The following is a 16,007-nucleotide window of genomic DNA, read 5'->3' on the forward strand; positions in this document are numbered from 1 at the left end:
AGTATTGTGCAGGTATGTGTTCTTCCATAAGACACAGCCCTAGGATTAAAAAAGATCCCAGAAAGGATTGGATTGAACACTATGTCAGCAGCTGAAAGCCAGTCAACAGTGATAATACTGACTCTCTCCCCTCTGTGATGTCTCCTATCTCCATGCAGCAAGGTGGAGTGAGCAGACAGGTAGGGAAAACCTCCAGGAGAAGCACAGTGTATATGATGTGCATGGCTGTGAAATGCAGTTAATTGACGACAGAAGTTGCTGGCACTTACGTTTCTTCAGCCTTCAGCAGTGAAGGTCCTTATAGACGGAAAGTGGTAGAGCATTTGAATAACATCAGCTTACAGAGTTCTTATACTGTTATTTTCGCAGTTTGAAAAGTTATTTGAGCTCGCTTTATTATTTGCCTTAGTAAGAGCTGGAGACTTTTTGTTGTATTTCAGCTGAAGTCAGGTTCTGATAGAATTGTTAGAATCATGATACTAAATTAAATCTGGATTTTTAAAATCATGGGGAAAAACCACCTTCAGAGGGGGATACTGATACATAAATCAAAGATTTTGCCTGTTTACTCAGGAATATATCCTCAGTTTTGGGACATCTGACAAATAGTACAAAGCCTAATACCAGATTATGTTTCAAAACAAGTAACTATTGAACTTGTAAAGAAGATTTGGTTTTTTGCATGGTACAGTGAAGAGGATCTTTCATTTTTACACTGCAAATGTGACATTAATATTTTGGCACTGATGGATGCAATATGTGTAGTAAGAAACATACATTTTCTGCATATGATAGGAATGCATTTTTCCCATTGATACTTGCCTTGGACAGTATGGTGGGAGCATGAAGAAGTACAGTCTTGTACAGCCTGTCCTTGCTCACTTGTGTACATTTGCTTCACAAGAGAGTGGAGAGTTGACTGCAGCAGGGAGAAACTCTAACATGCTGACCACACCCGCTGTTCCCCACCTGCCCTCACCACTCAGGGTGCTGGGGAAAGGTGTTTTCATTAGTCTTGGTTTCCCACTATCCAAATTTAGCAAAAAATTAATTTTCTGCAAGCCAAGTTTTATTTGCCCATTATCTGAATTTTGCCCTACACTTAATGTCTCTCTTTACTGCATAAAGTAAATAAATACAGAGCAAGTACTGCGTTCATCAATACCTACAAAATTTGAGGATACTTTTGCCAAATGAGATTAGGATGGGCTTGAAATTTACTGAGATGTGTGTACTACATTTAAGTTTGGGGGTCTTTTTCAGGTAAGAAACTTGATAAAGCAGGGGGAAGAGCGACATGTTATGCTACTGTACTAGTTTGAAAACAAACTAGTGGGAGACACCAAGTCAGAATAACAATTTAATAGGGAAATAAAAGGAGGGGGAAGGAAAAAACAATAAAAGCAGATAACACTGGGTTAAACTGACAGAGTTAGGATACAACCTGGCACCCTGTTAGTCAGGGTGGTGGTGGCAGTCTGGGAGAATGGTGGCTGCAGTCCTCCCGAAGTGGCGATCCTGTAGAAAAAGAAGGGTCTGCTCCTCCTCAGAAGGTCCAGTGGTGGCTGTGTAGCTCCTGTCCTCTGGAAATCCAGTGGAAAGGCATCTCTGCTGGTCAGAGTCCCAGATTATATCCACGATGGGATGCTTGGTTCCTCCCTCTGGGTGGAGCATCTCACAATGGGGTAATGAGTCATGAGGCCAAGTGTTGATTAGGCTCATTAACAGAAGATAGTCCGGAGGGAGTTATCTCTGAGTCAGGCGGCAGGACAATGATGGGCAATTAACAGCAAGATAGTCTGGGGGGAGGAGGCAAGGAAACACTGCCCCACCTGGTTTCAACGGCTGATGGGGATGGTAATAGAATACACTGCAACCCAGGACAGCTACCTTTGCATGAGATAAGTCCAGCATCCTGATAGGCTTTTTAGTTGCAGCTGTGAGCAGTGGTAATTTTTCAGATGAAGCTGGTGGAAGATCGGTCAGTTAGTCAGAATTCACAGTTCTATCCCAGATGGATATTAGGGTTTTGCTTTTCCATCTTTTTAATCTTTGTTTTGCTGTACATTTTCATGACATGGAAGTTTTGCCATTTGAACTGTCTAAAGGCTGTAATTGGTCCTGGCATTCAATATATGAAAATGCGTTGAAACTGTAATGCTTTAATGCATGTCTTTGACTTCTCTGCTTTCTGTGTTTACTTTGTTAAAAGATATTCTTAGCTCTATTTGTAATGCTTATGAAAAAATAAGGACATGGTTGACAAGGCTACCATTTCATCTACCATTTTCTACCTGTGAGATTATCCAAAAGTTGGAGAAATTATGTCTTTTTTTTTTTTTTTTTTTTTTTTAAAGCAGTCAAAATAGCATCAGAGATTATTTGGTTATCCAAATTTGTCTTGAATTACCCATATGTATACATATAACTTTACATCACCGTTCAGTTCTTTAACTTCTGGCTCAGGAAACAGGCAATAAATTTTGGATTTCTCTGCCAATGAATTAAACTTCAGTCTATGCAAGGACCTGGAAGAAAACATTAAATGTTGGTCCTAGCAAAACTTTTCAGTATGTCTAGGTGGCAATCTGAAGGACATAATTTTAAAGCCCTGGTTTCATTTTGCAGCAAAGAGAATGAAGACGGAAGAAATGTGGCAAATGTTCTATGATTGAGTCTTTGTTCAGGAGGGACTAAGGCCTTGCTTTTTGCTGGTGGACAGGGGAAACTTGCAGCACCACCTAATGGGCTGCTGTTCCTGTTCTATATTCAGAGTTTATGACCATCTTTCATATACTAAATAATTATTAAAAAAAGTAAAATAATCCATGCCTGAGTGAAATTCAACATCTGACATAAAAATAAAATGAAAAGTGATTTGTGCATTTTACTGATGTTTGAGAACTATGCTTTTAAATAAAAAATCATTTCACATCATTTATAGTTTATGTAAGACAAGCTTAATTGTTATGTAAAAGTAGCATTTTTCAAGATACATGGAAGTGTTATCTTGTAGGTGTACAGAAAGTAATTAGCAATACATTCCTAGCTAATCTTCCAGTGTGTGACATTTAAAGTTCCTGGTGAACTGAACCTATAATGTGAATGCAAAAAGGAAAAGGAACAGCCAAAACTCCAGATACTTTTGCGTTTGTGTGCAATTTTAGTGATGACCTTTCAACATCTCTTTAGCATTCTGTAGTGTAGCTGATTGAAAAAATTAAATGTATGTATTGACATTTATTTCATGTGATTGTGCAGAAAGATTGTTGGGTTTTTTCTTTTAAAAGTATTGTGTTTGAATGAAATTGTGTTTTGTACCAGTTAAAAATTTTGGTTTAGTTTTCTTCCTTGGGTCAGAATATTTTTGGATGGTTTATTCATCTGTCAGGCAGGATTTCCAGTGTGATAATGGCACCTACATAATTCCAGAGGAACAAAATTATTTTCTGTTTCTCTCCATTGATGCTATAGAAACATACAGAAGAGCTCTCTGCTTCTCTTAGCCAAATACATCACATTGTTTTGTTTCTGTAGCAAAACAGTTTAACAGATTTAAGCTTAGAGAATGAGGAAATTAACTGTCAGTCATGCTGATGTGGGGAACAAAACCCCACAAAACCTTGCTGTCTCCAGCTTTACTCTTGATAGGAACTTGTGTGCATTGGCAGCTTAACAGTTTGAGCTGAGTTTTATTTGTGTGGTATTTATGTAAGTATGTTTTACAGTATTATTTTTTTAGCTTTGGCTACAGTCTTGTAATATTAGATGTGCATCTGGTGTGTTAACTTTTCTTGTATGTTTGTGTGTATAAATATGTTGGGATGGGGGAAGAGTTAACCAACTAAATGGCTGTATTCATATATTTTTCTGGTGTAACTGCTGGAAACCAAGAAGGTGTATTTCTGCCTTTTTTTAAATAGTTTTGGGTTTTCTTAGTTTGAAAAAGAGTAAAAAGAGAGCCATGAGAATTCTTTTCCATCCTCACATTTGTTCAAGATGTATTCACATGCCTTATGTTGTTCCTGTTATATCATTAAATATAGTTATCTAAAAATGTGACAATAATAAACAATAAAACCAGTGTATAGACTTTTCTGTACATGCTGTACATATATAAATGACCCCCTGGGTCTCCCAAAGTAAACTTTTAACATTCCATATCTTTTACTGTGCATATGCTACTGGCATGTAGCCACCCACCCACCCAGATTTAGCTGAAATAAATGAAACTTATTCTGGTTCATTTAAGTAGAAAACTTGTAAAATACAAAGGTACTCACTTTGCTCATAAGGTTACTAAAACAAAGTGTTTTCTTAAATGGAGTTTTGTGGGGTTTTTTCCTCCTGCAGGACTGTGCACAACTCAATAAATTCTTGCCTTATATGTTCCTTTTGTTTTCCTTTGCAGATGGGGTTTATACAGATTAATGAGGACTTCATATTTATTGAGCCACTCAACCGCACTTTGGCTGTGACAGGACATGCACACAGGGTGTACAGACGAAAAAGATCCATAGAGGAGAAAATTTCTGAAAAGCCACCTTCTCAGAATCAGTACTGTGGTGTTGTTACAGGTAATATACAAATCACACTGAAAAGTTGTAATATTGCAAATATATTTTTAAGAAAAGTAGATAGTAGTTAAAAAAGAACCCTGACAAAAGCATATCTGATTACTCTTGTAGCAGTACCCTATGGTGGACTCCAAGGTGGCATGCTGAGGCTGCAGTTTCGCTTGTTGGGAGAGGGAATGGATGCTGCTTCTTAATATGCTTTTGTATTTGAAAGCAGAAATCTTCAGGGCATTTTTAAATTCAGCTTAATACTTAAAATCTATTTTCTGTCCCTCTCTGTCTTCAGAGCTGCTTAAATTGCACTATGTGCAGTGCTTGTACTTAATTTTCTGTTTTAAAACACAGCTAAGGAGAACTTCCTGGTTTTTTTTAGAAAAGTTGTGAACTTCCAAATGTGTCTGAATTTATAAGTGTTTTTGTTCTATGAATGACGCTTAGAAGATGTGTATGAAACAATCCTAAAGCATCTTCCTCAATGGCAGGTAGAACTTTTTTGAGGCAGAAGGGTTTCAACAGAAGTTTGGCACATAGTGATGACTTCATAGTTGTCAGTGGAGAAGGGAAAAAATGGCTTTTGTGAAAGATGACGTTTTGTTTTTTCTGCTTCATCATCAGCTCTCATTCTCCAAAGGGTTCTTCTCAGTCCTTTGACCTCAGCATGAGCTGGGGGTGTTTCTAATCTTGTTGTGAGAAATTACTTTTCTCCTAGGAAATAAACGAGAAGGAGTGATTCTTAGATCAGATTTTTAGGCATGTTTTTCGTGTATAAATGAGATCCTAGCAAAATGCAAAGAAATGGCAGAAGTGGCACCTGGATTATATGACATTTGGGATGAGGCAGAAGGAACTAAGTTATTTCAAGTAGGAGAGGAAAGATAAAGGGAAGGATGCAGCTGCAGTTTTCTGGTGCCTAAGGGTCTGCAGAGAGAGGATGAAGCCAGACATTCCTTAGAGGTATGCTGTGGCAGACAACAGTTGTAACTTGTGTTCAAGGACATTTCAATTTCCATAAGGAAAAAAAAATCTCAGTAAGAATGCCTAGCACTGGAAGAGGTTGACTAGAGAGGCTGTTGAGTCCACATCCCCAGGTATTTATAAAGCATGGCTGGAAACGGCTCTAAGAGAGCTGATTATACTTTGACTCTTGCACTGACTCGAGCAGCAGGTTGGACTAGCTGCCCTCTGGAGATCATTTTCAGCCTAAACTTTTCCATGGCTGTCTGATCCTTCCTGAACATTTATACTGCTCTGTCCATTTTATATAGTTACAGAATAAATGTGGCAAGTTTTGTGGTGGAGTTTTTTTCCATTTTGGAAGTATTGTTTTTATAGTTAGGCATCCATTTGAAACCAAAGATAAATTAGCAAAGCAAGGCTCTTTTTGCAGCGGGATGAAATAAATGACACATACTTCCTCCAGTGGCTCTACATTACTTTTCTAGGCATCGTATTACACTGACACTGCTTATCTGAAAGTTAAATTTTCTGTATTAGTAAAGGTTGTTCACATTAAGTAAAGCTGTTTATTCCTCCCTATTAGTGAAAAGTGTTGTAGGGTATGCATGCCTGCATATGTATGGGAATGAGAAAGAGAAAATGAAAAGTATGCGTGGTGTATGCACTGTGAAAGGTGGGGAGGAGTATCTGACGTAGCAAACTGTGATGGGTATGAAAGTGAGTAAAGATGCAAACTCCTTTGTAAGGACATTATTCTTCTGTGATGTTCATTATCAAATATCCCCTCTAAAATGGGAAAGTCAGCTTATTCTTTTGTAATAATCTTACACTCAAAGCTTTGATTTGTTGTAAATAATCTGTCAACCGAGAATCAAATATCTGCTTGAAGGAAGTTTCATTATATTTACTACCAGCTTTGAAATTTCAAAAGAGTTCAAGCTGTGCATAACTTGAGTAGCATCTTCTGACACAATGTTATTGCCAGGGACTATAAATATCTGCAGTTTCTAACTGATGCTGTTGTTCTAGCAATACCAGTCCCTCAGTCCACTGCTACAGGTTGTTTTACTGAGACGGACTGCAGTATGCTTAAAATTTTCTGTCTATGCTGGGAGGAATTTGTTTGTATGACATGAAATTAGTTAATATCACCAAGATATTCATACTACAGACACAGCCTTAAAGGTGAATTGAAGCATCAAAAATAAGCCTTTACATAAATATTTGAAGATTCTAAGTCAAATAATAAGCTAAGTAGATCAATTAGACAAAAATAAAACAGATGAGTGTGTGGGGCTCTGAGATAGTCTCAGCTGCCTTTGGTAGAGGTGTAGCTGTGTGACATAGAGCAACTACAACCTTGGTGACACAGCAACTTCTCTGCAATATGGTCCTATCTTACAACCGTATCTCTTGCTTCTACAGTACTTGTGTGTCAGAAGAGGGGCAAGTATTTCTGCTGCTGGTTTTGATCCAAATCGATCTCAAAGGCTGGCTACCTATCAAGTAAATGAGTATTGCCAGTGATGAACTGTAATTATCAGAATGAATGAATGTCTGTGCTGGAGGTGCTGAAGGATCACTATTGGGAATAATAGCTTTTCATGGAGAACTAGCAAAGGCAATCAAAGAAGGTATTGTTTGTTGTCCGTTAACCACTGAGGGGTGGATTGAAAGTTGCTACACAGCCAAACTTGTTTGGAGAGAACAAAGAACTTGTTTTTGTGAATGGGGTGATTTTCTTATTAATTAGGCGAGGGAAAGAATCATACTGACAGAAGCAGATGCTTTCTTGGTTGTTGACAGTGTGCATGTATATAATTTTGTTGAAAGTGTGTATGATTTATTTACATATATAAGCCAGTTGCACATCCACAGACCTTACACTCCACACCTGTCTTTAGCACATGGCCCATGAAACCTTTAAAAGAAACCAATTCAGAAGTGTGTTACAGAAAAAATGTGAGAGAAGCAGTTGTAATTAGAGCAAAGGGCCACACTGGGAAGCTAAGATATTTTCTTCTTCCTAATCTGAAGTACTTGTTCCAGACTGAAGTTGTTTGTACAGTGAACTGAAGTCATGGTCAAGGCATGGGGCATGTTGAGAAAAAAGAAATCTCTTACGAAGGATATGAAAAATGTGAATTTCGAATCCCCTCTGAATTTGTGAGATTGGAAGACTCCTCTTCTACTTCTTAGATCTGGCAATAAACAACATACTGTCCTGAGCTACAGGTGTGCTTTTCCTCTTAGAACAATGTCATTTTGCAGGAAAAAAAGCCAGCTAAGTTTCACTGTATCAAAAGCAGAAGTTTTACATTTTGGGATGTAGACTGCTCAGTCAGCTGAGAGAGCTGTGTTGATTCTTTCTCTACAGCCTGTTTCTATGTGATAGTCTTGCAGTAAAATGTGCAAACAATCCAGGTCATGGATGTATGAGATTGTGTCAGATGGAGACTGGTGCCACTTCAGATGTTCGCTTCTACTCCAGAAAAAAGTTGTCACTCTGTAGGAAAGTATTTAGATCCCTGATCAAATTACAATGGAAGTATAGCTCATGTCTTCCTAAGCTCCTGAATATTCCTTATGTAGGCAGAATGCTGCAATTTCCGTATGACTAGGTTACCCCCTGGGGAGTGGTGGTGATTCCCCTGTAGTCTGGGCCTCACGTGCATGTACTCAGGAAATGCTTTTGTGCCCGAGGACTTGAAGGTGTGCAGGAGTCCTGTAGTCAGAGCCTCTTCTTAGTGGCTCATATACTTTATGTAACCTGTGATTATAGTAGCTGGATTTTAATCTCTCTAAATTTTTTTAGGGTGGGGTTATTGTTTTGTTAGCATTCTTGTTGTTTTCTCTTAATTGCCTATTTTATGTCAAATGTCCTTGCTGCAGTATTTTTAGCCATCTTGCTGGAGTAATGCAGTATTCCTAGCTTTCCTTTCACTCAACTGTGTTTAAATAATATATGAATGTGGAATCTTCTTATTTTCCATAGTTGCACAAAATAGAGGTCTTACTGCACAGAACCCTCCTGTAGAATTTATTTTTTATTTTGGCAATGTAATTAAATTTTTAAGATTAATTAATGCATCTTTATTCTGACTTTTATCTTGATAGCACATGTGTTATTGATGTAGCTGGGTTTTTTGTAGCAGTTGTTATCTCTTACATACTTTGCCTTCAATAATGACCAATTCTTTGTAATTTTTACTTATTTATGAGTATATAAAGAAACAATTGATTTTGCCTAAAGCCTCTTTTGCTTGTTATGTGGCAGCAAATGTGGCAGTTGTTTGAATACTAGTAGTACCAAAATTACTAATTCCATTTATCTAAAGTTCTTCGAGAAGAGCTACAATTTTCAGATAAATGAGATCTCGTGATGGGGATTTCTGCCAGCAATTTGGAAAAGGTTGGCTGGCCAAGAACAGATTGTCCATTGGTTTGTTAATGGCAGAGCTATCTAAGGCAAATGATGGGCAGACAGCTTGTCTGTAGAGCTGTGTAGTCTTCTCATCCACTGCAATCCCAAAAGACAGAGGTTTCAACAGTTTATGGGACCACAGTGTTCTTAGTGTTTAGCACATTCTGTTTTAAATTAGATTATTTAAAATGGCATTGCTAGCTGCTGTCTGTAAATCTGACCACCTTCTGGCTTGAACAGTTTCTGTGTAATTGGGTGGGGGGGTTTAATATATGTTGTAGTAGTAATGGGGATTTTGTTGGGTTTTTGGAGGGGAAACTTAAAATTAACACCATCAGTAACCTCAACCTTACCATAAATATAACATGTTTTCAATTTGTAGCTTTCTGTAGATTTGGAGGCCTGTTTCCAGGGTTTGGTTTTGTTACTTTGCTTCAGCTGCTTATAATGACATCAGCACTGACTTTGAAGTCGTGTCAGTAAAAATTCACTTTTTTGTTTCTAATAAGCCTGTATCATTCTCTGTCATTCACCTGAAATATTCTTTCCTCTTTTCAAATCATGGAATTGTTGCATGTATTTACCTAATACATGATTTTATGGCAAATCTGTATTTGTTGTCTTGTATGCTAAGATACAATGACATCAAGATATTTTCTCTGTGATTTATGAAGATGGACAGACAACAATTCTGCAGTGTCAGTGAGACTATTTTTCCTTCAGATCCAACATGAGTTGCGTTTTCTCCCACAAACCAGAGTGAGACACATATTCTTTTTATAAATATATTAGGTGAAAGGATGCAAATAATCTTTCTGACTTTATTTGAAAAGATGGATAAAATTTCTGTTTTCTTGGTATAAGCTAATATTTATACTTAGTATAGACCTTCAGTATGAGCCTTAGCATTGGCAGAGGCAAATAAGCATATATATATTAAAATCCATAGCTATTACTTTCCGTATAATGAGAGTTATAACATAGCCAAGAGTAACAAATCCTAAAAAGTACTGCAGGGGTAGTTTGATGGATGAGTTTCTCAAGTGCTGTTTTGGTTTACAGATAAAAGAAAATCCAAGAATCAAAAGGTGTCAGAAGGTGGAAGAGGAAAGCGATACTCTTACAAGTTACCTCAGGAGTACAACATAGAAACTGTTGTGGTGGCAGATCCAGCTATGGTTTCGTATCATGGAACGGATGCTGCCAGAAGATTTATTCTAACCATCTTAAACATGGTAGGAAATATAAAACTAATTTTGATGTTTTGCCAACAGTTCATGCACAGCAGGCTTATTTAATTACTCCTTCTAATGATTCTGACTGAACACCTGTAAGGGACAGTTAGTACATGACCATCAGCAGGCTGTCAAGACTTAGCCCATATGTTTTGCAGCAGAAAACCATGATGCTGCAGACTTATCTGTACTGTCTGGTCATACATCTCAGGGAAGCCTGGAAATGAGAGAACAAGATAAATTTTTGGTTAGAAGCTCATGGTGTTGTTGGAAAGGTTGGAATATTGGGTAGTTTCTGATGACCTATGCTTGTTAAGGAGACATTTTCATTTCATGACATTTTCCTCTTCCAGGAAGAGGATTTTGTGATCAATAGTGGTAGAAAAAAAAGAAAGAGTGATGGACATGGACAATTACATTCCCTTCTGGATCCATCTGGAGCTATAGTGCACTCATTTGGTGCATAAAACAGTGAAAAATAGCATCTGTAGTATACAAGGAAAGATTGTTCTAAAGAAGGGGAGCATAGGCTGAACAATTAATATAAGAAGGATAGGAAGAATTAGAGAATTAGAGGTTAGCTCAGACCACTTGGTCCCCAATCATGGATTTAACTGAATAGAAATTTTCGTGTGAACAGTATTAAATATGCCTGTAAATATTTGGAGAAACAGGCCACAATTTATAAAGTGGTCATGGCCATTCAGAGGATAGTGTGTATTTTTATGTCCCTGGAATGATACTGCCTAAGCTCTGTTTTCCCTTCAGAAGACCAACATAGTACATTATCTTAATGCTCTGTTCAAATTATGGAAAATAAAACAGTTACAGTAGAATATGAGAGTTTTGAGGTTCTTTGGGATTCTGTTGTTTTTAGCATACAGTGTTCTGTTATTTTTAGTGTACGTGCAATACAAGTTCCTATTTTTATTTGTTGTTTTTTTCTGTCTTAGGTTTTTAATCTTTTCCAACACAAGAGTCTTGGACTACAAGTAAATCTTCGGGTGACTAAGCTTGTTCTCCTTCATGAGACTCCAGTAAGTATTTATGATGTTTGTCTTAGCCTGTAGAGGGTAATGCTACTTATCTTGTTAGTCCACAAAAGCTTGCAATATTAATGAACTTTAATGGCTAAAAAAATTTGTCAGTTAACTTTTGTATATTATTTAGTGATTTGCACTGATGAGCAGCCCCAGATTAACCTTCTCCTAATTTATGTGCTGCATGTATTGAAACTTGTCTGTGCTTACAATTAAAAATCAACTGAAGTTTCTATGTGGAAATCAGGTAGATCTTAAGAAAATCTGCCTCTGCTCTGCATTTTGTGCATTCACGTATCTCAATAGAAAAATAGTCTTTAAGCCCAATCTCTAGACAAATAGAAGCTGATATAGCACTTAGTTCATAAGGAAATGGGATTCCCTTAACAATAGTTCTAATTTAAAATATTATAATTTTCCAGTGAATAAGTAAGTATTTCTTTCTCCAGTTCCTCTCAGTAGTTGGAGTAATCTCATTTCACGTTCAAATTCTGAATCTTAACGTCATTATATTTTTCCTCACTATGGATAATGAAAAATCATCAAATAAATAAGATAAGAGTTTGAGTGAACAGATGCATGTACACTGTCAATGCACTGTCTTCATTTGTATCTTTAAAATGAGAAAAAGGTAGTCTCTGCTCCTGAAGTTTGAGTTGTTTTGCTGTGGATATATTATGTCATAAAAAGCAGAATATTTTTAGTAACTCAGTCAAAAAATTCTCCGAATTCTATTTACAGAATCCTAGTTTTAATAAAATGAATTGTTTTTTATTTCCAGGCAGATATGTATATTGGACATCATGGGGAAAAAATGCTGGAAAGCTTTTGTAAATGGCAACATGAAGAATTTGGCAAGAAGAATGATATACACTTAGAAATGTCGACAAGCTGGGGAGAAGACATGTCTTCAGTTGATGCAGCCATACTGATCACAAGGTAAAGTAGTGAAAGATGAGCATTAAAAAATAGGCATGACACCAGTGTGAACGTAGATTGAAGTAGATGGCCAACTGTAGTGGTTTGGCCCAAAATACTCATTACTGTTTATCTTCTGTGAGATAAGAATTAGGAGAAATGCAAAGCAGGCACCAAACTTGAAAGAATGTAAAGAAGTTTATTAACAGACCTAAAAGAGGGGAAAAAAAAAATTATACCACCTTCAGAACTCTCCTCCTCCCCCCACCTTCCTCCCTTCTCCCACTGACAATGTAAAAAGACAACCCTTGAGATGTTCAGTCTGTTTACCACTGCCATAATAACCTTGTTCAGTCCATTTAGAAAGAGAAGTCTCTTCTTGCTCGTGCTGTGAAAACATTACCACAACAAGACAGCTGCCCGCTTGCAAATATTGTTCAGTCCATTTAGGAAGAGGAGTCTCTCTGCTCGCATGTGAGTCCCTTCCCCTGCCCTGCAGCTTTTCCTGCAACTGCTTTCGAGGGTCCACTCTTGAAGTTTTTGGGGTACAATTTTAAGGTTGAGCCATTCAGAAACAAAAGTTCTCTTCACCCATCTCTGGGGGCATTTCATCTCTAAGAACAGAGGCCCTCCGCCTTCCCTGGGAGCAAAGGGTCCTCCTCATCTTCATCTTTAGGGCTATCTCTGGGAGCATCTCTAGGAATTGAGGTTTTCTCCTTTTCCATTTGGAGCAAAAGTCCTCATCTGGTCCATCTCTCCCTGTCCAAACTTCTCATGAAATTACAGCTGTGTCAGCATCTGCCTATCTCAGCTCACGAGTTGAACATTCCACCCCCCATATCTTCATGAAATTACAACGGGATACTCTGATATATCATAGCTTCACAACAGAATTTCAGCTTTAAGCATCTCCTCTTTCTCTTCTCTCAGGTTTTCAGCTCTTCACAGCAATAAAAGGGTTAATCTCACCTCAGCCTTGCAGCTGTGTGTCTTATCGCTGTTGGTCACCTGGCCTCTGCCGGACAGCGGTGCCGCTTTTGCTGAAATCTTGGCCGCAGTGGAGAGGGGAGGGGGGAGTTCCGAGCCGCTCTGGCTGCCCACAGTCCTGCTGGGGCTGGGGGTCATCCTGGAGCCATGGCCTGGCCTGGCCTGGCCTGAGCAGGGGCCGGGCCCACTGGCCCCTGTTTGGGCCCCGCAGCCACCTGTCCCAGCGCCGGAAATGAGAAAGAGAGCTGTGGGGGGGTTGTCTATTCTTAAGTGTGTATCACAGAGGCGGTCACAACTTTAAGTGGCTTAAAGAATTGTCCATATTCAAACTGGCCAGCTGATAGGTTCTATCAGGTCCCAGAGGAAGCTGTAAGCACCCCTTAGCAAGGACATCCCTTCCGGGACTATGCTTGCTAACCTATGACACCAACACAGTAAGAATTTAGTTTGCAATGACGAAGGGAGCATTTTGAGGCATCTTGATCTCAAAGGTGTTGGTAAAGTGTTGGTAGAGGTGGTGCAGAAAGCAGTATTTCCCAGATGGTAAATGTTTGAAATGATTAATAGGTTACTCTCTTGTTTCTTCTTTGGCTCTATAGCTGAGGTCTTATCTGTATAGCAAAGGTTGGAATCCTTCATCCATGTGCCTTCATTAAAAAACAGGCAGCCCACGCAGACCTGCAGATACTTTCATTCAAAACAGAAAACATATTTAAGCCTTTCAGAGCTAGATCAGCATTAGGCACATTACTGAGTTACGCGTTCCTCTTACTGACCTAGAGCTAGTATGTTTCATTGCGTGCAGAAGGTACTTCATGTACATGCTCAACATGTGCTCTGCAGCCACAAGGTTATGATTCCAGATCTGCAGTTCCTTGTAACTCTTTAAGTGTCAGGCATTTCACACATTGAGAAGGAAATAGGCCTCCTCCAGTTCACCTCTTTTGTTCCAAGCAGGTACTGTCATGTTTTTGGCTGTAGGTGGTGCACAGGGGGATGCATGTTAGTGTTCATCCAGTGTGCAGACACGATCCAGAGGAAAGGACAGAATGATGATTCGACCAGCCTAGGGTTGGACTAAGTGCCATTTTTGAGGTGGAGCTTGGGCCGGATAACCTTCAGTGCTCCCTTCCAAAGAAAATTCCTGTGATTTGCTGTAGCAGAATACCACTGTGCAATCCCATGCTGGTCAGTGATGTGGTATCCTAAAACCATGTGTAAGCTTTACACGTACATGACAGAGCACTGTCACTGGGAACTTAATGCATTTTTCTTTTAGATTAGTTACATTCTGATTACTCCAATATCTATAGTGTATTTCAATTTTCTGAAGCATTTGTTCCCTAAATTTTCCTGTTTTAGAGAGCTGGTCACTTACAGGAAGCAGGAAATTTAGAAATTTAGCTGTGGCAACAGCTTTGTTGCCATTTTTGCTGTTCAGTCCCTTATCTTTTCTTGGAAAACCCCCCACTTTTTACTTTATGTCATCCTTCTGTATTTAATGTGTATGGTTGTTTTATGGATAGCGGGGCTTTGAGGGGGCAGATTAGTATTTGTTACACATTAACACATTAGCTAAGCAGTAGCTACGCTACCCACAAGCTCTTTTAATCTTTGGTGGAAGACATGAGAAATGTTCTCTGCAGCAAATTTTCATTAGCTCGTCAGAAAGCATACTTGGGGTAACAGACTAGAAATAGATTTTGCAGATTAAGACCCCAAGCTGATTTTAGTAGTAGTGAGTGCATTGTGGGGCGGGGAAGTCTAGATGGAGAAGAAAAGAAGCAAGCAGTAGGAAAGAGTATAATGCAGCACTTGTGCTCGAAGCATGAGCTCTGGCGTGCTCCAGGTCAGAGAGAGTCCAGCTGCGTTCTTCTGTGCATTGCTGAAGTGACTTCGGCATCAGGAAAAGAGCTGCTTGCTGGGCTAGCTCGCTGGCTTCTCGGCAGAGGAAACACGGCAGCAGCCGATGGTACCGGCTCACGTTAGCTCGGAGGCAAAGGAAGAGAGAGGCTGTTCTGGTCTGGCTCCTAACAGGTTTATTCTTAGAAGTTTCGCAACCCGAACAAGCTCGGAAGGGATGGAACGCGATGGGCTCCTCCCCGAGGCTTGTCCTCAGTTTTACAGGCAATTTGAAAACCGCGGTGAAAGGGGAAAACAACCAATGAGTTACAAGCCAGGAGGAGGGTACGATTTAACAAGAACCACTGGGGGAAAGGCGGGAGTTATAACAGAGAACCAGTGAACAACCGAGTAACCGGGAATTTTCCCGAACCGGGGGAGGCGGCTTGGACCCGGGCACCGCCTGGGGGGGTGCGGCTTAGGCTTCTGAGCCACCCCTTGACCCACCCCCTGAGCCTGCCTCTTCAGGAAATTTGATCCAGGGGGTGGGCTGGGATTGATTGGCATCACGCTGCCCCAGCCCTGCAGTGGGCTGGGTCACCGCAACAAGAGTAAACTTGGGCCAAGGCATAAAGGATATCTGAGTATCATATGTAGCATTGCGTTGATCAAGGTGGCTAAAGGGGAATAGACTTCCTTACATCTAGATGTTCCTTGTGACTGTTCAAGGATAATGAGCAATAGCATTCTGCTTGTTTGCTAGAAACCTTATCCCTGGGCTCTCTTTATTTGAGACAGCTGAGGCAGCTAGCAGTATCTGCAATAGCAGCAGCAGTTTGAGCGAGTATCAAATGCTTCAAGCCTGTATGGCCAGGAGAGTGAACCTAGGGCTGCATTCTTTAGCTGTAAGATGTATCTTGTGAGTGGCAAGATGCTATAAAATAAATAAAGCATAAACCTTTTTCCTCTCATTTATTCATCTTCAGCTTAATGAACCTTTATGGGAAGAGGCAGAGGCATTCTGAAC

At 39.4% G+C, this 16,007-nt stretch overlaps 1 protein-coding gene across 1 annotated transcript in view; it reads left to right on the forward strand.

The window, feature by feature from the left end:
* The window catches only part of ADAMTS19 (ADAM metallopeptidase with thrombospondin type 1 motif 19), a 135,106-nt gene that overhangs the window by 22,394 nt on the left and 96,705 nt on the right, over window positions 1-16,007 (forward strand). The window contains exons 3-6 of the mRNA XM_048292123.1: window positions 4,412-4,577; window positions 10,021-10,193; window positions 11,147-11,230; window positions 12,015-12,172. Coding sequence (XP_048148080.1) covers window positions 4,412-4,577; window positions 10,021-10,193; window positions 11,147-11,230; window positions 12,015-12,172 — 581 coding nt within the window. The remainder of the gene's footprint in view (window positions 1-4,411; window positions 4,578-10,020; window positions 10,194-11,146; window positions 11,231-12,014; window positions 12,173-16,007) is intronic.

The sequence above is a fragment of the Corvus hawaiiensis genome, chromosome Z (genome assembly GCF_020740725.1).
Source record: "Corvus hawaiiensis isolate bCorHaw1 chromosome Z, bCorHaw1.pri.cur, whole genome shotgun sequence".
Classification (NCBI taxonomy): domain Eukaryota; kingdom Metazoa; phylum Chordata; class Aves; order Passeriformes; family Corvidae; genus Corvus; species Corvus hawaiiensis.